This window comes from Talpa occidentalis, unplaced genomic scaffold (assembly GCF_014898055.3).
Source record: "Talpa occidentalis isolate TD23 unplaced genomic scaffold, MPIMG_talOcc4v2.1 talOcc4.12, whole genome shotgun sequence".
Lineage (NCBI taxonomy): Eukaryota > Metazoa > Chordata > Mammalia > Eulipotyphla > Talpidae > Talpa > Talpa occidentalis.
The window spans coordinates 49,577,143-49,600,462 of NW_023601212.1; the positions used below are offsets into that span (position 1 = coordinate 49,577,143).

The following is a 23,320-nucleotide window of genomic DNA, read 5'->3' on the forward strand; positions in this document are numbered from 1 at the left end:
CATTTTCTGTGCATTGTCACCCACCCATTAGGCACTGCAGCCTCTTCTACTGCTTTAGTATTTCGCTCAGTGTCTAGAAGACTGTCCTAGCTGAGCTAACCACTGTCCTAGTGAGCTACCTCACTGACCACCTGTGAGGTAGAGTGGTCACAAATTAAGATTTAGAAGATGTGAATCCTAGTCATCTTAACCATCTCTTAGCTGTCTGATCTTAATCCACGCTTAACCTCTTTGGGTCTCAATTTCTTCCCCTGAGAAATGGAGTAAGAGCTTATATATCTACTTGACAGGGTTATAGAATGGGCCATACATAATAAAGGCTATGAAGAGACTCTGCAAACATAACTTATATGAAGTGTTGTTTAAGAACTGTTTAACCTCCTTCAGTTAGGAAAGCATCTCCTAGCACATCAACTTATAAGCATTCTTGCAAGGGATAAAAGGAACTGTTTCTGTAACAGGGTGGTGCCCAGGAAAGGGGGAAGTTCAAGGTTCCCTGCCCCACCCAAGGAAGGGTGGAGCTGAGCAGGCAAGAGAAGCTGGAGAGGAGACTGGAGAAGAGGGAAGCAGGGTGGGGGGCCAGAAGGAGACCTGGAGGAAGCGCGTGGAGCAGAGAGACAAGTTTCTTTGAAGAAACTGCACTTGCTTCTTGGTCTTGGACTGGTTGAAACAGATGTGGGTGAGAGACCCATGGGGAGGTTAACAATGGCAGCTTTTATCTTGATTTTGATTTTGCTCTTTTCCTCCCAGACTTGTCTAGTTGTTTCTGATCCTTTTCTGTGGGTCCTCACTGGAAGGTGCTTTAGACTTGTGGCAGGCTTTCGGGCATTGCTTTGAGCCAACCTTGATTGACTGGACATTTACCCACAAGGGGATGGGTAACTTCAGGTGCTTGATTTGGAAACTATATTCTTCCCCTTTTCTGTATTGCTCATTAGAAGTTCCTTTTCATTAAAGGTCTTATATATTTTGTCCTGATGCAGCAGATGGCAGACCTATTTAGAATGGGCAGGTTAGGGGATTCTGGGGTGTCCCTCTCCCTGCCCTGTAATAGTTCTTGAAATATCTACTGAAGAATGCACACCAAATATAAAGTTCTAGACCACCTGGGAACCATACTCTCAGAATGAGAAGCTTGAAAAATTCATGCTGATGTTGAGTCACTGAATTTCTTAGGGGCAGCAGGGAAGGAAGCAGAAAAAAGAGAATAAGTATGCATCCTGCAGACAGATGGAGGCAGTAGATGTGTCTGTTTTTCCACATAAATTGAGTGTTGTTGTTAATAATTCCTGTTCACTGGCAGACAACAAGGTCATTTTGTTTGGGGTGTGTTTGTAAAGGCTCTGGAAGCCAGGGCCAGCCTGAGGCTTGTGAAGTCACTGGCTGTCCCTGGTCCTGCCCAAGAAGAAGCCCGAGGGGAATGGTAAAAAGCCAAAATCAGATGGTGAAAAATCAGAAATGCCACTCACTTGTGCACATTTTACTTTTACTGTGAAAATCAGCTGAGCATATTGCTCTGCTTACTTTAATGATTAAAGCAAGAAAGGAGATATATAAACCTGGAGGCTGAGTTCACTAGCTTAATCCACCTTAGTTGCTGTTGTCAGTGGTTAACTCATTAAACATGCTGCAGATTATTAACTAAGAGTGTACAAGGACCTAACAAAACCTTTTCTCCCCAAGAAAATGAGTGGATTTTATGAATATGAACTTAATTCTCCTTAAAAAGTGATAAAGATAATAAGATTTATTCGAGAACTCTTGCAATTGCAAGAATAATTATAACAAAAGAAATGTCTCATCTGATAGTGTGCTAGACTCAGTGATTGTCAGTTTTTCATGAATTCTGCAAACCGGTTGACATGCTGACATGTTGGTAGCTTAAAATCTATGAAAGCAAAAATCATATTAATCCCCATCATTCTAACACCACCTCAGGAGCAGTTTGGTGTATGTTTAATAATTATATATCAAGTGGCTATACTGCAATGTATTCAACCTTACCCTCAGCTTAACCAACATTTAAAATATTTGCATGATGGGATGGGTTACTTACAGCATGGAAATGACCAATGCTACAACAAGAAGTCTCCTCCACAGAGGCCACTTTTAACACTTATAAGTTCAATATTGGCTGTATTTTTTCATCCAAAGCTAAACCAAATATAAAAGGATAAAAAGGGGATTCAAAATCTAGCCCTTTGGACAATGTGTTTTGATGCCCAAAAGGCTAGATTTTGAATCCCCTTTTTATCCTTTTATATTTATATCCTTCTCTCTCTCTCTCTCTCTCTCTATATATATATATATATATATACACACATATATATATTACTTTGATCAATTTCTTTGTAATTCATTAATGAACAAAAATATCATCAGCCTTTCTAAGTTTTTCCCATAAAAAAACCTCTAGATTTTGAAGACGTTATAGGAAAAAGTGGAAAAGAAAGAAAAGGGAGATTTAAAATGGTGTTTTTAGCTTGAATTTTGTAAAAATAAGCTACCAAAACAGTTGCAATTATTAGGTTTGTGGAAACCAATTTGGCAGCAACTAAAAGGTTATCAAAGGTTATTTATACCTGTTGATACAATAATTTCACTTCTAAGATGTCATCCTAAGTAAGAAAAATTAAATACAAAAAATTAATCGTGATGGTTATTATAATAAAAGCCTCCAGCAACTTAAATGTTTTTAAACTATGAGAAAGATTAGGTAAGCTGCATTCTAGTCACTGAGTTGGCATTAAAAGCACAGCAGTTAGCTATGACGTTAGAATGGTGGGAATTAACATGACTTTTAAAAAGTCCTTTACATTTCCAAATTTTCCTGTAGTGTTCTTATATTAGTTTTAATGACAAGAAAATAATTTAAAAAAAATTTTGGAATCAGGGAGAAAAAAATGTGCTCATCCCAGCAAGCTTTACTGGCTTATTTTAAACTTCTAAGATGAAGCCCATTCAAGTATTTTCTTTCTAATTCTTTAATACAAAGGTGACCCTGGGCTGGACACTGGGCTGGATTCACCTGCTCTCCTGAAAGTGCTTGCTCCAGTGACACAACGGCGTGCACCACGCAGGGATAAAATGAGAGAAAGGTTAATGGAACCATTGTTGACAAGTGGCTGCCTTGTTAAAACTCACAGCCTTAATTCCTGAGCTGAAGACTTGCCTGAGGAGTGATTCCACACCAGAAGTTAGAGTACAGGCCCCGAGACTCCAGCATGGGGGCCACGATGGTCTTGTTCTCTGCCATCATTAGACTGAGTGTCTGTGGATTAGTCAGGAAATTGTCAACATCTATGAACTAGGAAGAAAAAAAGGATTGTGTCAGGTGAAGCAGTACTTGTCAGTAATGCATTCAAAAGTAACCCCGCAATGCCAATGGAACACAATAGCATGTGGTTCCCCAGAAGTTGACTGGAACCAAGTTCTTCATCTGTGACCCTCAAAATCCATGTTATTCCTTTGGCACATGGCAAATCCAGCACAACACTAGAAATAACCCCAATAATGCAAAGCTTGTATTGTTTCATTAAGCTGACTGGCTTCTGCTGTCACCAGACTCTTGACCTAAGTCCATCTCTCATTCCACAATCACAACAGAAACCTGCTCAACAAAGAGGAAGAAAAAAATGTACAAATCTCAGCAAGATTTACTGGTTAATTTAAAACTTCTGATACTAAGCTTGTTTGAGTATTTTCTCCTTAATTCTTTAATACTGAAGGGTCCCCAGGGTTGAGCCCCTCGTGACATGGAACTGTCACCTATGTTCTTTTTATGAAACTTAGTTGCAGCTGGGTGGCTATTTCAGCAGATTGTATGTAGTCTGACATCAACATGTTCTGCTCTGCAAGGGGCACCAAGCAATGAATTGCTATTACCAGACTGGGTTCATACATACTCAGCCAGGGCCCATATGACATCTTGGTTAGTGGTTTAAGTCCAAGATATTAATGGTTCCCAACCCCCAAGATATTAATGGTTCCCAACTGACATCTTGGTTAGTGGTTTAAGTCCAATATATTAATGGTTCCCAAGCCCCTAAAGAGTCATTCAGAAACACTTATTGATAATCTGCTAGTTTCAAATGGAAAAGCCTATGGAAGGTTGTCCATCATAATGCCAAAATAGCCCCAAACAGACCATCAATGCTACATTAGTATTACAAATAAAAATTTTGTTTAAAGTACATTCTATCAACCCATGTTTGCCTATGATGCTATTTCTCCTTCTTAGAAATGCACGATCAGGGCCTCCCTGGTGGCACAAGGGATTAAGTGTCAGCACTATGAAGCTATCCACAGCCACTGCAGCATGAGTTTGATCCCTGGCCAGAGAGCAACCCACATGGTGCAGTAGACCTCTCCTGATTCACCCACTGGTCCCCTCAGCATTGTATTTCAGTAGATCTGCTTGTTCTGTTCCCCACTCTGTCACTGGTGAGTCCTCTCACCCCCCACACCACTGGCCTGTACCTCAACTCTTGTATGCATAAATAAATTAAATAAATCATTTTTTTAAAAAAAAAGAAATCCAGGCCTCCCTGGTGGCACAGTGGGGTGAGTGCAGCGCTGTGAAGCTGTCCACGGCCTCTGCAGCACTGGTTTGATTCCTGGCCAGCCAGGAAGATTCCCACATGGTGCAGAAGACCTCTCCTGTCGCGCCCGCTGCTCCCCTCAGCAGTGTACTTTGGTCCTTCTGCCTGTTCTGCTCCCTTTTCTGTCTCTGGTGAATTCTCTCACCCTCCGTGCCTCTGGCCTGTACCCCAGTGCTTGTATAAATAAATAAATCTTTAAAAAAAAAAGAAATCCATGATCACATTATTTCATTTGCAGGGACAGTACAACAGATTCTAGCTTATAAAATAAGCACATTAAGCTATATTTTTTTAAACTCACACTTCAAAATGACTAAAATGTAGATTTTGTGTTCTGTATGCTTTACCACACCCTAAAAATAATCAGAAGCTTTCATTTTTATGATAGTCAATCTGTTTATCAAAACTTTTGTGGTTCAGCATTTGTATATTTCAGTATTTACACAGCTATACAATACTTGATACTGTAAGTACAGCATTTGTATTGAAAGTGTGTGATAAATTATTGAGCAGGTTTCTGTTGTGTTTGTGGGATGAGAGATGGACTTAGGTCAAGAGTCTGGTGACAGCAGAAGCCAGTCAGCTTAATGAAACAATACAAGCTTTGCATTATTGGGGTTATTACTAGTGTTGTGCTGGATTTGCCACGTGCCAAAGGAATTACATGGATTTCAAGGATCACAGATGAAGAATTTGGTTCCCATCACCTTGTGGAGCCTGTGTCAGTTTTCAAAAGGGAAGTGGGTACTGTAGCTACTTGTTGCTTAGGAAGTGCCCTCCTCCTGCTCCTCCTGCTACTCCTCCTCCCCAACCCCTTTCTTTTCCCTACCCCTCCCCCCTGCTCATGGTTGGGGGAATGAGGATGGATATAACATTGATTCCTAGTCATCAAGTCCTGAATTCTCCATGAGAGCCCTGTAAATAGGAGCAACCAAGAAGCCAAGCAAGATATGCCATATCCCAAATCACTCAGGAGCAATGGGGAATTGAGTTGTAAAAATGTTAATTTTAATATTTTTCTATAATTTCTCATATCTGCAAAAATTTTTTTCAAAAAGACAATTTATATTGCTTTACCTATGGCATTCCTGAAGAACTAAGTTTTGTTTCTTTTGCATTTTATATGAAGAAAGAGAAAGTAATTCAAGAGCTTATTCGCTTATTCAATGAAAACCCATGGCAGGGTAGGTCTGAGATGAATTCCAAGTTTTCAGTATAAATTCCCCAATTCTTCTCTGTGTCTTTATTTAAAGTGGAGGAGATGGTGTCTAAACAAAGGGTCGTTTTGATTATTACTACAGTTTGAGGTTTTGGACAATGAATTTGGACACCTTCTAGTGAGCAGTTATTAAGGAATCAAATGTCTGTTTTTACCAGAATGTAGTCTGACCATTTTTCCCTCGCAGTTCGAAGAGCTGCTTGTCGTAATTTCATCACATGGGCAAACCGGGAGCTTGGCCAGTGCTTTGGTCCAATTTCATCAGGATAAGACCTAAAATAAACCAATAATAATGGCTTATAATGATCGATACATCTATATATTCCAGGCTCTATCCTAAATGTTAGTATGTCTAACTCTTAATCTTCAATCAGCTCCAGGAAGTTTATGTTATTATTGTCATCATTCCCAAATTACAGATAAGAAGACTGGAGCAAGGAGAGATTATGTAACTTCCTGCTAAACATACACAAGACGCTTTATATGAAAAATTTCAGTGTATTCTAACAAGAATCTACTGAGTCCCTCTGAGGTAAGTGCTATCATTCTCCCAATTTCATAGAGAAGGAAATTGGTGTAGAGCAGTTAAGTCATTTGCCTAATATCACACAATTAATAAGGGACAGAGTCAAGACTTTAATCCAGGCATAACCCCAAAGCTCATGTTCTTACACAGTTTTTAAAATACATTCTGCCATCGAATATATTTGGAAATTTTTCAGCATAAATATATGACATTTCAGGAAAAACAAAGGGTCAATTTCCTTGGTCATGTCTCAGTATGGGATTCCACTGAGCCTAACACATTGATTTATCCCAGGTGATGTGAGGTCAATGAGCAGCTGCATAATTCCTTGGGGTCTCTGTCAACATTCACAAAACAGCAAGGACAGGAGTCTCACATGACCACAGAGGCAGTGACTTGGCACACCCTGAGAACCCTCCTGAAGCCCCCCAATTAGTGTGGACATCGGTACTGTCCTAGTGGCCCCAACCTGGCCACCACTTACAATTCTTGTAGCTTTTTGGTCAGTGAATTTTCATTTGCTTCAGTGAATGAAAACAATACAAAAACAATAAGATCTTAATGATACAAATAAGATTAATAAAACTGTGTGATGTACAAGAATTCTCTGTGATGTCTTCCTCAATTATTCAATGAAAATTAATGTAATTCCTATTTTTCCTGACTATATTGCCCAAAAAATGCCTTGCTTAATAGTTCTTACACTGACCTTGGCACACAATGGAACAGTCACAATCTGGCTACAGAGAAAGTTACCAGGATGCCAGGTAGAGACATAAAGTCCTTCTGCGCTATTTTAATTAGGTCAAATACTGATATACATAATGTTAAAAATCTTTTATAGTGTTCAAATTTCATTGCCATATATTTATATGGACCATATGCTGGGATATATAATAAAAGCATTATAGAGAAGGAAAAAAATTTGCTCTGGAGTGACATTTACTATTATTATTATATAAGTTTGGCTTTCAATCAATGACTAATCCCGGGCAAAAATTCAGGTAACTTAATTCATTCCACCTCTACGATTCCTTAAGTTGGCATGCAGTAACCTTGGGAGCATTTACAATAGTAAGTTTCAACACATTTATTCATATTGTCATTTGTTCACCCAATGAGTATTAATTTAGTGTCTGCCAAGACCTTAGTACTGGGGGAAAATATAAAGTATCTCTTAACTCTAGGCCCTACCAAAGAACCCAAAAATTACTTAGAAAAAGTGAACAAATTGTAGTTAATTAATGAACAAATTATAGTTAATTAACAAAGTGTATTTTCTATTACAATAGAAAATAAGCACTACAACTATTGTCAGAAACGTAGATCTTTCTACATTTACTGGGATGATTAGGAGCAGCTTTCTATAATAGGTGGGATTTGGGATATAAGTTGCTAACAAAGAAGCAAAGGAAAGTAAATCTGCATGACCAAGAAGCTGGGGCTGAAACTAAAGGATCATTCTGGAAAAATCAGTTTTCTTTTGGGAACAAGGATGAAATATGGGGACATAGTTATTGGTGCTAAGTTTAGGGAACCTTTTAAAAAATAGGTCTGAGGTGTATGAACTTTGTTCTGGAGGTATTTGAGAGTCATTGGAGTTCTTGTAACAGAGAAATTAAACCACATCGTTAGAGAGTAGACTGACTTGACATGGTGGTCTGAAAGCTGTCTTCCTGCAAGCAACTAAGAAATTGTTATGGTTAAGAATGGAAACAACCTACATGCCCATCAGTAGGGCATTTATTAAATAATATGGTGCATCCATACATGGATAATATGGGGTCAGAAAAACAACCAGAAAGCTCCTTAACTACTGATGTGGAATGATCACCAAGGCATGGTAAGTGAAAAGCAAAGTGTATGTAAAAAATATATGGACAGGGGGCCTCTCTGGTGGCCCAGGGGTTAAGTCTCAGCTCTGTCACTACTACAGCCTGAGTTTGGTCCCCGGCCAGGAAGCCCGGCCAGGAAGCTAAATGACATATGGCACAGCAGACCTCTCCTGTCTCAGGCGCTGTCTTGCCTGCTGCTCCCCTCAGCAGTGTATTTCAGTGGATCTTCATTCTGTTCCCCACTTTGTCTCTGGTGAATCCTCTAACCCCCACACCTCTGGCCTACACCCCAGTTCTTGTATGCATAAATAAATAAAAATAAATCTATTAAAATAAGTATACAGATATTTCACTGTGATTTCTCAAGTCAAATATTATACTCAAAAATATGAATAAATAATACCAATATTTTACAATAGACCCTGCTGTGCTGATTTACTGGTGAACATGAATGTGGCTGGTAGCTGCAGGAATAAAGAGAGAAAAAATGAAGATCCATCAAAGGAGGATGAACGACGAGGAGAAGTCAAGTGTGCTACCAGCACTGGAAGCCTGCAAGGCTGTAAAATGGTTGAGGGAGGAAAGTAAGTTAAAAAAAGGTTCTCTCTCTACTCACTCAGGTGCATCCATCGGCCTCCACTCCACGTAATGATAGGCTCTTTGTACGTTTTTCAACCACTCCCTGAGTATCTCTGTTGTGTTATCCACGTTGTGATCAGTCGCTGCCCTGCATGAACAAGAACACAATACAGGTCAGTTATAATCATTCAGAGGAAGAGGAAATCCACAGAGCCCACATTAACTCAAAGGTTTGGTATATGTGAAAGTGATTCCTTCATGACCGAATTTTCTGAAGTGAGAGATACGGCTTAAAGTCATCTTTACATTATCAAATCCTTAAACAGGGTCAGCCAATATTACAATCAGAAAGTGGTTGTACATATACAACAAAATTAACCCGGAATAAGCCAATAAACCTTCCTGGGATTTTTTTCTATTTGTTTTAATTTTTAGTTATCCAAGAAAAGTCTGCATTTTATAATTATTATTATTTTTTTAATTTTATATATTTTTTACATCATTTTTGCACAATGTATCCATTTTCATCTTGGTTATAGTTCCCATACAATTCCCACCCTCCCTTGTTTTAATCCTATTCCCTCCCGCCTCCCCCTGCCCCCCACAAAGTGTGTCTCTGGTTTATAGTTGGTTAGAAAACCTAAATAAGGGACCAGAAAAAAGACTAATTCTAATAAAGTAAAAGTCTGCATTTTTCAAACTTCACTAACAGCCATCTTCAATTTAAGCAATAATTCAGTTGCATTTTTCAAGTCATATTTAGGTGTCAATAATGTTTCTAGTCAATGTTACTTTAATCACATGGATTAAAGGGAAAAGTCAACATAACAATGCCCAATATAAAATTCAGATCTCAGGTACTTGCTATCTATTTTGGATTAACTTTACCATCAAAAACTTTCAAATAATGAATATAAAAATTTCTTTCTGTTCTACCTCGAGATTTCTACAAACACATCCATTTGTAAAGGAGCTTAACTTACTCATTAAAACAAAATATTTTCAAATTATATCACAGAGCAAATCATTCATGTTATATGTAAGACACACCTCTAAAATAAAGTTATCCTGTCCCGCATTGCCATTTTAGAACAGGGACATTTCTCCAGTAAAGACTGCCTGAAACCAGCAGAAGGCTCCCAGAGGAGACAGAGGTGAGCTGGGAAGTTCGCCCACGCCAGGCCCCTTCTGGCCTGCAGTCCGAGCCCAGAGAGGGAGCGGGAACCCACTGCCAGGGCAGAACAGGTGCTCAGGGGAGTCTGTCCCCGCATTGGCATTTTAGAACAGGGACCTTTCTTTAGTAAAGACTGCTTGAAACCGACAGATGGCTCCTGAAGGAGCCAGAGGGGAGTGGAGAAGTTCACCCAAGATGCTGGCCAGTCCCAGCAACACAGTGTCCCAATGCATACGGCAAATTAGAAAACAGACAGTAGGGAGTAGAAGAACTACACACAACATAGCAACTCCTCAGGAAAAAAGCACACCACAAAAAAGAAAACCACCCCCCAGATTGCAACAACAGTAACTTGGAAGAACTTCTGAGCCTTCCAGAAAGAGAATTTAAAATTGCCATGATTAAAAAAATGACAGAACTCATAAAGGAAAACAATGATAAGGGGAAAATAACCATCAGAAGAATGAAATTGAGTCCCTAAAGAGGGAAGCAAAAGAAATGCAGGAGATCAAAGAATTAATGGAGGCACTACAGAACTCTGGGAAAAGCAATGAAAGCAGAATAGATGAAATGGAAGAACAAATAAGTATCTTGAAGACACAGAAATAAAAAGAACCAAAGCAGAAAAGGAAAGAGAAGTACGAAGGAAAAAGACTGAAGAAAGACTTCGGGAACTATCTGACTCCATGAGGAAAGGAAATATAAGAGTTATAGGAATAGGAGGGCGGAGCAACATGGCGGCGAGGAGAGGCTGCGAGTAAGATCTCCCATTAAAAAAAGTTAATAGGGAGGAAAAGCGGCAGGTCCCAGTGAGAACTGGGACACGGAAGATAAACGGGTGACTCCAGCAAACTACCCGAAGAAGAAAGTTGCCATAAAAGAGGACTAGAAGGGAGGAAAGCGCAGAACCCTGCTCCCCTCCCCCACCCACAGAGTCGGCACTCTCCGACCGGCAGAGAGGAGGAAAACAACAAACTAAAACGACCAACAAGAACAAACTACGCAGCAAGTGGGACTGTGAGTGGAAAGGAACTATTGCAGCCACCACACCCCGTGAACGGGAGCTGCGGAGAATCCTGCAGGATTCGCCGCGGAGGTGAGCTCCAGGCACCAATAAAGAGAGACCCCGCCCCCAGGAGGAGGAGGCCAGGACCAGCACACAGCCCCAGGCCACCTGGTAAGCTTGTGCGGAAAAGCGGTGCGCTGGAAAAGCAAACACGGATCGGGATAGCGCGGAAAAGCAGCGCGGTTGAAAAGCAAACACGGATTGGGATCGCGGCTGTCCAGGTCCCTGCGCCTGCGACCTAGGCTTGCAGGGAGACGCGCGCGAAGACCCTCACTGAGGTGAAAGTCCCTCACTGAGTATCCAGGAACCAGGCACCCAGGCACGGGAGCGGGGTGCAAGAGACGCCATTCTGTGGACACTGAACTGGGCTACAGCCCGCGTTCTGGACCTGAGGGCTTTGGAACTGAGATCCGGGGCACAAAATTCGGGGCGTGGGTTCTCCACGACGGTGGGGCACAAGGCAGACACAGCACCCCAAAGCCATTGAGGTTTACCCTACCATTCCCGCTCTGTTTCCTGTCCCACGGGGTGAAAAAAAAAAAAACAGCTCCCCAAGGGCTCTAGGAGAGATCTCTGGCACCACCTAGCGACTTGAAACCAGCAGAGGCTCCTGGAGGAGCCAGTGGCCAGCTGGGAAGTTAGCCCACGCCAGGCCCCTGCCAACCAGTAGTCTGAGCCCACAGGGGGAGCGAGTACCCAAAGCCGGGGCAGACCAGGCGCGCAGAAGAGTGTGCCTGAGACTGGACATGCAGGGAGTGTGTCCCGCATCGCCATTTTAGAACAGGGACATTTCTTCAGTAAAGACTGCCTGCAGAAGGCTCCATCAGGAGCCAGAGGAGAGCCGGGGAAGTTCACCCACACCAGAACACCTCTGGCCTGCAGTCCAAGCCCAGAGAGGGAGAGGGAACCCACCGCCGGGGCAGACCAGGAGCACAGGGGAGTGTGTCCCCACATCGGCATTTTAGAACAGGGACCTTTCTTCAGTAAAGACTGCTTGAAACTGACAGATGGCTCCCGGAGGAGCCAGAGGGGAGCAGAGAAGCTCACCCAAGATGCTGGCCAGTCCCAGCAACAAAGTGTCCCAACGCATCGGCAAATTAGAAAACAGACAGTAGGGAGTAGAAGAACCACACGCAACATAGCAACTCCTCAGGGAAGAAGCACACCACAAAAAGAAAACCAGCCCCCAGATTGCAACGACAGTAACTTGGAAGAACTTCTGAGCCTTCCAGAAAGAGAATTTAAAATTGCCATGATTAAAAAAATGACAGAACTCATAAAGGAAAACAATGATAAGGGAAAAATAATCAACAATCAGAAGAATGAAATTGAGTCCCTAAAGAGGGAAGTAAAAGAAATGCAGGAGATCAAAGAATTAATGGAGGAACTAAAGAATTCTGGGAAAAGCAATGAAAGCAGAATAGATGAAATGGAAGAACGAATAAGTTCTCTTGAAGACACAGAAATAAAAAGAACCAAAACAGAAAAGGAAAGAGAAGTATGAAGGAAAAAGAATGAAGAAAGACTTCGGGAACTATCTGACACCATGAGGAAAGGAAATATAAGAGTTATTGGAATACCAGAAGGAGAGGAGAGAGATGTAGGAAAAGAGAAAATATTCCAGGAGATAATTGAAGAGAACTTCCCAAATGTGAAGAAGGAGCTGAAAATTGATATACAAGAAGCAAGAAGAACACCAAACTTCCATGACGAAAGGAAAAATACAGCAAGACACATAATAGTGAAGCTCCCAAGAATCCAGGACAAGGAAAAAATAATGAAGCTGACAAGAGGGAAGAAACAAATAACATTCAAAGGAAAACAAATCAGGCTGACATCAGACTTCTCTGAAGAAACACTACGGGCAAGGAGAGAGTGGAGGGACATAGTCAACAGACTCCAAGAAAACAGATGCCAACCAAGAATACTCTATGCCGCAAAGCTCTCCTTCCTCTTTGAAGAAAGAATAAGGACCTTCCAAGACAAACAGAAACTATGGAACTTCATTACCAATAAACCCCCACTCCAAAAAATACTACAAGGAGTCCTAAAGCCAGAACCTCAGAGGGACGAATAACAACGAAAGAAGGCAAGGAAAAAAAAAGATATTAAAAGAATAAATAAAATCAAAGGAAAGACAAACACAATGGCAAATACAGTGCTAACATATCAATATTAACCCTAAATGTGAATGGACTAAACTCTTCAATAAAAAGACACAGAGTTGCAGCCTGGATTAAGAAACAAAACCCAACCTTTTGCTGTCCCAGGAAACACATTTAGCTACAAAAGATAAAAATCAACTCAAAGTAAAAGGATGGAAAACAATCCTACAAGAAAATGGACCAAAAAAGAAAGCAGGAACAGCTATACTTATATCAGATAAAACAGATTTCAAACTCAAAAAAATAAAAAGGGATCCCAACGGTCACTACATTATGATCAAAGGGACAATACTTCAAGAAGAAATAACACTAATTAACATATACTCACCAAACGAAGGAGCACCAAAATATATCAGACAACTGTTGTCATCTCTGAAAACAGACATCAGAGAAAACACATATGTAGTGGGAGACTTCAACACACCACTATCAACAATGGATAGATCAACAAGACAAAAAATAAGTAAAGAAACTAAAGCTCTAAATAAGGACCTAGAGCATTTGGGCTTAACAGACATCTATAGAACACTAAACCCCCAAAAAATGGAGGACACATTTTTCTCAAGCGCACATGGATCATTATCCAGGATCGATCACATACTGGGGCACAAGACAAACATCAACAGATACACCAAGATTGAAATCATACCAACCATCTTTTCTGACCATGAAGGCATCAAGCTAGAAATAAACCATAAAAAGAAGGCAAAGAACTTTCCTACCTCATGGAGACTAAAAACCACACTACTGGAAGACCACTGGACTAATGAGGAGATCAAAGAGGAAATTAAAAAATTCTTTGATATAAATGAATTGAAATAAATGAATTGAAACTAAAAAAACAATCCAAAAGATTAATGAAACCAAGAGCTGGTTCTTCGAAAAAATCAATAAAATAGACATACCCCTAGCCAGGCTCACAAAGGAAAAAAGGGAGAAAGCACAAATAAACAGGATCAGAAATGAAAGAGGAGAAATCACAACGGACACAGCAGAAATCAAAAGAATAATCAGTAACTACTATGAACAGTTATATAAATATATTTATATACAAAGAATTTATATATAAAGAATTCTTTACATATATAAAGAATGACAAAAATAATGAGAAATATGATGGATATGGAAGAAAAATTTTAAAATATCATAAGCAATTACTTTGTGCAACTCATGAGAATAAATTTAAGAAGAAGATAAAACAGAAGTTTTCCTAGGAAGATTCATGTTTGCAAAATTCATCTCTAGTAGAAATCCAAAACTTAAACAGAACAATTTTCATGGAAGAAATGAAAATAAAAAAGAAAACACTAAATTCAGATGGTTTCACAGGGGAAATTCTACCAAATCTGAATAGAGCAGATACTGTCAACACCATGATATGTTCTCCAGAGTATGGGGTGGGAGTGGGGGGAAATGGTTGAAAACTCCAATTTTTTAAAATAAGATAAATATAATAATGATATTTATACCTGAAGAAACTATAAACACACACACACAACTATAGATCAATATCTTGTAATGAATTTGCTGTAAAAACCTAAAGAAAGCATTAGCAAGCAGAATCTGATATCCTATTAAGAAAATATTATATAGCATGGCCTATAAGATTGTTCAATATAAAGGAAATTAATATAATTCAGTAAATTATCTGAAGAAAAATACTATCATTATCTCTGTAAGTACTAAAAATTTCTGTGACAAAATCCAACACCTAATCCTGATATTTTAAAAACCACAGTGATTACAATTAAAACAAGAAGGAAGAAATGAAGAAGGGCAGGACAAACAGAAAAGAAAGTCATAGGAAGATAGAGGTGTCTGACTCTTACATGGAAGTTAAACCACTTAGATTTTATTGGCAATCCCTCAGTGCCTTCTGGGAGGGAAAGCTGTGGCCGTAGCAGCTGAGGCCTCTGACACCACGGTCTTGCTAAGAGCAAGTAAAGAGATGTTGCTACTTCTTCCATAGATGGCAATTTCAGCAAACAGGACTTTACTAAACCCAATCCATAATGGTTTTTGTTCTTCTTACTTGAATTTTGGGAAATCCTTGCTGCTCCAAAAGCAAGAAATCCTTAAAAGAGAAAGCTCAGAAATAATCAAGGGAAAAAAAGTGTTGAACAAAGCAAAGGGGAACCTCAGGTGACACAGGGAACAAGAGGTGCAGGGGATGAGAAGAGTCACCAGAAACAGAGTGGGGAACAGAACAGGTGGATTCACTGAAATACACTGCTGAGGGGGGTAGCGGGCGAGACAGGAGAGGTCTGCTGCACCATATGTGAGTTAGTTCACTGGCCGGGAATTGAACTCAGGCTATAGCGGTGATAGCACTGAGACTTAACTCCCAGGCCCTTAGGGAATAAGGGCCTTGAACTTGAAACTATTTGACTTAAGTCATAGGTATAGGAAAGTGGGTATCAGATGCATGGCTACTATTTGTATATCTTATTGTGTTAAATGGATATTTCAACTAATTACTAAAAACATTTTTCAAAATAATAGAGGGTAAGGAAGTCACCAATAACCCATTGATCGACTTTCAAATTTCTTCTAGAATTTGGATCAGAACCAACTTCTTCTCTCAGAACAGGATCTAGACAGGAGGAAGAGTCAGAGGTCCACATTCCAGAACATTCCACTAGCTGGAAGCGGGGACTGGTACCATGTGCAGCTGACCTCATGGAGGGAAACCAGGTGAGCACATTAAGACAAAGATGAGGAAGGATGAGAACTTGGGACAGGGCTATGGGTTCCATTTGTGATGGGTGGACAACAGTCTATCAGTGAGAATCCTATTCTGTGTCACACATGGTCAGTGGCCACCACCAATGTCCAGTGCAACAGCCACAAGGGCAAGAATCTGTGAGAGTCAGACTCCTCACTGGATAGAGCATTTGTAGAGCACTTCTGACACGGGGCATCAGCTCTAATGGAACTATTCTTCACTCCAAATATAGTAAGAGTAAATTGAAACCAAATTTTAAAAATCTCAACCTCAGCGTTAGCCAAAAGCTATGAGAATTCTTTATTATTCCCAAGATATAAATAGCAGAGGAGAATTCATGCAGCATCTGCTTCCTTCCTTGGCTGTTGTTTCTTCCTTACAGAGCACTTCGATTCCCTTTGCCCTCCAAACACACTCATGCACTTACTAATTACAGTAACAAAGTTGGTCAGCCATGAAATTCATTTTCTTGGTGAACAGAATAAGAGTAAACAACTGCAAAGGATGCCTAAATTGTCACTTAACAGACATCCTCTGAAGTGAGTTGTTGAAAAATGCAGACAGAGCTGTCTAATTAAAAAGAGAAGTTGGGGGGCCTCCCTGGTGGCACAAAGGGTTAAGTCTCAGCACTACGAAGTTATATGCAACCATTGCAGCAAGAGTTCAATCCAGGCCAGGGAGCTGACCCACATGGCACAGCAGCCCTCTTCTGTCTCTCCCACTGCTCCCCTCAGCAGTTTATTTCAGTAGCTTCACCTGTTCTGCTCCCCATTCTGTCTCTGATGAATCCTCTCACCTCCCAGCACCTCTGGCCCACGCCCCAGCTCTTGGATGCATAAATAAGTAAAATATATCTTAAAAAGAGAAGCACAGAGGGCATCCCTGGTGGCGCAGCGGTTGAGTGCTGGGTTGTGAAGCTGCCCGCAGCCTCTACAGAACCAGTTCAATCCCCAGCTGCCGGGCGAGGGTCCCACATGGCGCGCAGACCTCTCCTGCCGCCCGCTGCTCCCCTCAGCAGTGTACTTCGTCAGTCTGCCTGTTCTGCTCTCCACTCTGGCTCTGGTGAATTCTCTCACCCTCCCACGCTTCTGATTGTACCCAGTGCTTGTATAAATAAATAAAATAAATCTTAAAAAAAGAGAGAGAGAAGCACAGATTCAAAATACTCTCCTGTTTGCTTTATAGAAAGTTCCTTTACATGAACTCTTTCCCTGAATTGTGGATTCTCTTTGTTCTCAGGTTTCCGAGGAAAGGCACAAAAGGAAAGGCGCAAATCTCCAGCTGTGGTCAGAGGTACATCCATGCTGGTCTTTGATGTGCAAGGCCAATGTCCTGCACTGTCCCAGGGGACAGGCCACACCAGCCCACAGAGGGAAGACTTGCATCCCCCCCAACAAGACTCAATGTCCTGCCCCTCAAATCCCCTGGCAAAGGCAAAGAAACGGAAATTCCAGCAGACATTCTAACTGCTGCCTTTTAATCTCTCTGCAAAAATGTGTTTCTGTTTGAAGACATACTCATGACAGTACACAGGCTCGGGTCTTTTCAGAGGGCTGGAGAGAGACAGCAAAGGCCCAGATGCAAGCTCCTGGAGGAAACATGAGGTTTGAGGAATGGGCTCTATTTTCAGAGAACACGTAGCAGCTCAGGTCTGTCCTGCTGAAAGGCTCACAAGCAGCTGGCCACTGGCCACTTTTTGGCTGCAGGGGATCTCTCTGTGGAGCTGGGAAGCTAAGCAATCTGACCAGGAGGCACCCCGAAAGGTGACAGACCACGCTAAAGGATTCCTTGAAGACACGAGGTGAACAGACATCCAGAGGGGTGATGTGCAGTCACTAACCCAACTGGGAAACCCCAGTTTGGGGAAGCACCCACAGGCACTGGATGGCTGGAAGTCTGTGCTCCTGAGAGGCCAAGACTTCAATCTTTTTTTTTTTTTTTTTGGTTTAACTGTATTATTTTTATGGAGGATATGTTGGTTTACAGCAGAGTAAGTGATTTAGAGGAACAGGTTCACATCTCTTCAGATGTATGTTATCATACCACACACACCACCAAGGTACCCACCGTCCTCTACCACAGTCCACTGGACCCCCTAACCCTGCTATATTCAACATTCCCTTCCAGAATACTATTCCACATAAGATTTCAATCTTTGCTCTTATTCCCCCAACCAGAGTTTACTCACACTTCACTCAATAGCTCCCACCCTCTCTTCTCTGGGCCTCTGTGGCTTAGGGTAGAAAGGAGAGCTCAGTTCTTGTTCTGCTACCAGTCCTCATGTCATTAATTTTCTTTGAAGACCACATTGGGATGGTGGCTTCCCTTTATCACTAAGAAACACCAGGACCTGCAATTACTAAGAGGTCTCCCTCCCCACACTTAGAGGCCCTGGTGGACTGCCATGCTCAGGGGTCATTTCCCTTTGTCCAGTAGTTCTTTCTGGCTTTCTTGGAGACTCAGACCTGACCTCGAATAGCTGGTAGAAATAGCTGCTCCACCCACAGCCTCCGAGGAATGTCTAGTGGGCTATTTCTTACCATGATGTTGCTCATCCACTTTCTCCTCTGTAGCAGTGCATGTTAGCAACGGCCCATTAGTCTTGGACTCAAAGTTAAATTAGGACAAAGTTAACATGTACCGCAGATAGGATCAACAGTGTGTGTAGGGATGTCCTTGGCTAAGGAAATTCCCAGGTCAACAGGTGCATGTGCCTGTTACATGGAAAATTGAGAGCACAATGAACAGACCAGGAAATAAATACATTTGCAGGATAATAAAGCTTATTTTTTTACTTTTTTGGCCATGGCCAAAAAAAGAGAGAGATTTCTCTGCCAATGTCTAAAGACACTGACATTTCTCCTTGTTCCAGAAGGTCAGTTTTCATTCCTCAGCCTTGGCTCTTAGACTAATAGCCAACTTGAAATAATTAGAACTGACTCATTTATTTTTACCACAAGTCCTACTGAGGTTGTGAAGACTAAACTCACATCAGAGCCTGTTACAGATGCAGGCTGGCTCTCTCGCAGGTGTAATACAGCTATGGAGGACATGGCACGCCTGCTCACTTCTGTCTGCTCTGACCCTCACAGAATGGTCTAGGGTTCCCACCACCCCCAAAAGTTTAGACTTCTGACAAGACAACAGGCCTGGCATCACCATATGAAACTGAGGTCTCACCATATGAAATTGATCTTTGCTGCCTCAGAACCTACAACATGCACCCCCCAACCCTGCCTCCAGACTCAAGGGAATGGTGATGGAATGAACAACAGAGTTAGTCACCACCTGGACCATTCAAGCCATGACGTGAATTGGCAAAAGTGAATTTTCCAACTAGATACTTCAAAAACTATCTTAACTGCCTCTTGTTTTCATCCAATGAGGAAGACTCATTGATGTAGAAAGTAAAATGTTCCACCTAAAAATAAAATACCACTTTTAGAAGAAACTAGCGAAATCCATTTTCAAGAAAGGTTGTGTCCTCAAGCCCCGCCAGCTCCTTTCTGCTCTCGGGGTAGTCACCCACCAGGAGCTCTGCTGAGGGGAAGAGGATGCCTGTTCCACTTAGCAAAATGGGATGAGAGATTCTTGCTTCTTGGTTACTATGTGGAGTTGATTAAATATCTAAACTGTCTGCTGGGTGAAAATTAAATATGGATATGGTTAAGGATAGAGGAATGGAATGGGGGATGTGTGGGAAATCTTTTTCCAACAAAAGCCTTTTCCTAGACCCAACCAAGCCAGTATCAATTCTTCCTAATGGACCAGTTACATTCCTCAAGGGCATGAAAGAGAAATGGCAAGATATGCTGGTTGACTAGTTAACAGTCAATTCAAAAGATCAATTCATTTTACTAAAACAAAGATAACCTTAGTTTAATGTATTACAAATGAGTCCCTGCTTGATACTTTTGACTCTCAGTGAGTTTTCCTCTTTTTCTATAAAGAACCCCTCATGGATTCTATGACTATCCCATTTTAAGCCCTGTGATTAGCTGCGCTAGGGTTATTTTTAATCTCCTCGTATTATAAAGGAGAAGGCTTTCAAGTCATGCAACTGGCAGGTTTCAAGTTTAGACTTTGCCTTCAGTCCTTAGGGTCTCCCTCCACACTCCCCCAGAGAGTGATGCCCACCTCTCAGATTAGAAGACGATCATAGTTGATATGATCATCACAGAATGAAAAGAATGGAAATGTCCCAGCGGTAATTCTGCATCATCTTTACTTAGGTTCACTTCAGCATAATTTTCCTTGGAGTCAACACCTTGGAATTCTATGAAAGTATCAACACAGTGTCTGAGACAAGAGAAATGTGTTTCTCATTTGCTTTTCATTTCCCTCCTAGTTGTTTCTCTTTTTCCTGGTTTTCTTCTCCTTTGTCCCTTTATTTTTCTTCTCACTCATTTTTGCCCACTCCTCATTTTGCCTTTGCTTCTCCTTGTTGGATTTTCCAATACCATTAAGGTCTTTATTTGTGGATGGGCTCTGAAGTAACGGAGTTACTAGAGAAATGTTCCTGCAAGGTCAATAACTGATTGCTTTATGTTTGTTGAAGAACAAAACACTGATCCTAAAGAGAGGACATAATAGAATATAGAATACTCTCCAGGAGCCCTAAACCTGTCCACTCTCCAAACATGTCAGTCCAGATCAGATGCCCCATGTCCGTAATTATATACCATTTCCCTGTTCATATACCAACACTGCACATGCTCATGTATTATAAGTAATGGGGCCTTTCTCCATTATTAGACTTGGTCCCTGAGATAGGACTATCCCAGTATCTAAGAGAGCTGACTGTGGAAAACAGACACTAATCATAGGCTTGGTAAAGGAATGAATAAACACTCTCAGGGAGACTTTTCTCTACCCATCCCAAATGCCTACAAAAACTGACCTAAGATGACATAAAAGAGAGAAATGGATCACAGATAAGCCAATGTGTGAGAGGAGGGTTATTAAGCACGGACACATGTCGGCTCCAGCTGAGGGCTGCCATGCTAGACCGTGTGCCCAGAGAGGCCACATCTTCCAATTGCTTCCAGAGCAGCCAAAGAGCCAGGTTTTAGACATAAATGTCTGTTTATAACTTAGAAGAACTTTTGGCTTGAAATGCTATGAACATATTCCAACGTGACAGGGACTCTGTAAATCAGGGGCCCAAAACAAAACCAATGTGGTTCTTAATAGCCAAGGCCATCCATCTGCACCTTCTCAAGGCACATGGTTCAGTAATTAAATCTTTCCTCTGTGGCTGGGAGGATAGCAATAATATCATTTAACTGCTTTCACAAACACAGGAAGCATCTTCAGCAAAGAAGGAAAGACAAGCAAGCTCAGGTTGAGCAAGGAGTGAATAATTCTCCATGAGTCTACTACAAACAGAATCGGGGGAAAGATAAAACAACCAAGAAGGCACCATGGAGTGGGCATAAAGGCACATTTCTCATAACACCATGTCCAGCCTCTCCACACAGCAACTAAGGCATCGTGATTGCTGCTCCCAATTTTTCAAATACATTTAGTGAGAAAAAACTCACACACCTAATGTTCACCACCTAAAAGTGTATAATTTAGAGATGTTTAGTATAATCTCAAAGTTGTGCAATCATTACCATTATCTAATTTCAGATATTTCTTTACCTCCACAAAGAAACCCCGCATCATTAGCAATCACTTCCCATTCTCCTCTCCCTCCAGCCCCCAGGAACAGTGATTCTTTTTATTTTTTAAGATTCATTTTATTTACATAAGAACTGGGGTACAGGCCAGATGCATGGGAGGGTGAGAGGATTCACCAGAGACAGAGCAGGGAACAGAACAGGCAGACTGAAGAAATACACTGCTGAGGATCAGCGGGTGAGACAGGAGAGGTCTGCTCACCATGTGGGTTGCTCCGAGGCCAGTGGGGATCTAACCAGCACTGCAGAGTCTGCGGACAGTTTCATAGGGCTGCTCTCAACCGCCTGCGCCACCAGGGAGGCTCAGGAACAGTGATTCTACTCTCTGACACTGTGGACTTGCCTAATTGAATATTACATGCACGCAGAATCATATCATTGTGGCCTTTTGACTCTGTTCACTAGCATAATGTTTTCAAGATTCATACATATTGTAGTAGGTATCAGCACCTTGTTTCTTTTTTTGTGACTGAATAATATTCCACTTTGTGGAGAGAGCACATTTTGTTCATCCATTGATCAGTTCGTGGACATTTAAGTTGTTCCCACTTTTTAGTTATTAAGAAATCTGTTGCTATGATCATTCATGTACAAGTTTTTGTGTGGTGGACATATATTTTCACTTCCCATATGATCACTGACCAAATTGTCGTATTCCAGGAAATGAAGAAAATATATTTGATTTCATGCCTATCATTTATTCTACCATGTCCCAGGCATGAATATGGGCATTTGACATATAACTTGATAATCTTACAGTTATTCTCGAGGTTGGCATTATTTTCTTCAAAGTACAGATGGGGAATCTGAGGCATGAGACAATCCCTTTTCCCTTAGACGTCATCTCTGATAGGTATTTTTCTTAATTTCTGAAATTCTGTTTTCTGTTCCAGTGCAGCAAACAGGGATCCCTTACTCTGCTGTATGAATATCCTAACTGTACAGGATATGAGCAGATGCAATACAGCAATGTGGGGGTTAGAGGGACAGTTGCAGATATGCAGAATTTGCTGTCAGATCTCATCTGGAAGCTGTGCAAAGTCACCCACGTAAACAGTCGCTACTCAGGCCTGGGAGGGTGAGGCCCTGGCGAAACATGAGGTCATGGTGGAGTAGGGCCAGTGTGACCACAGAGACAGTCACAGCCCAGGGACTTGGCTTGCCTTGCCAGATGAAGCATAGTGGAGGACCTTACAGCAGGAGTCTTTCTGGGGGAAGAGGAAAACCAGCTGACCCGGGCTGAAAATGTAAAGGCAAAGAGGTCATTCAGGTGAAGGCTCAGGAAGAACCTGAGAGAAGGGCCCCTGTTCTGTACAGAAAGGTTTACTTCAATTCATTTGTTTCTGGAGACAACTGCAGTTAAAAGTGACAGTAAACATTTTAGTCACCCATCAATCCTGAGCTACCCGATAATATTAATGAACAAACTGCATCCTTAATTAAATTAACAAATATATATAAAGTCAGGAAACAAGGTTCTTCCACTTACTAGTTCTATAATCTTAATGGATTTAAATGAAATCTCAATGCCTTGCATCTGTAAAATGGAATAATAATAACACCTGCTGCCCCTTCAGTTATTTTGAGGAGTCAATGGCATGTGATGAAACTTTCTAGAACATTTGAACACTTTGAAAGCTGGTCTCTTCCTAGCATATGTTCTCTCTCTCTCTCTCTTTCTCTCTCTCACACACACACCCTTAATTAAGAGATAAGACAGTGTTAACTAGACTTTTAAGGTGCATG

At 41.3% G+C, this 23,320-nt stretch overlaps 1 protein-coding gene across 1 annotated transcript in view; it reads right to left on the reverse strand.

Annotated features, from left to right (window-relative positions):
• Window positions 1–23,320, reverse strand: part of COLGALT2 (collagen beta(1-O)galactosyltransferase 2) — a 107,630-nt gene that overhangs the window by 35,562 nt on the left and 48,748 nt on the right. Inside the window, exons 2-4 of the mRNA XM_037506291.2 lie at window positions 8,798–8,908; window positions 5,976–6,093; window positions 3,173–3,307 (exon numbers count right to left, since the gene is read on the reverse strand). Of these exons, the coding sequence (XP_037362188.1) occupies window positions 3,173–3,307; window positions 5,976–6,093; window positions 8,798–8,908 (364 nt within the window). The remainder of the gene's footprint in view (window positions 1–3,172; window positions 3,308–5,975; window positions 6,094–8,797; window positions 8,909–23,320) is intronic.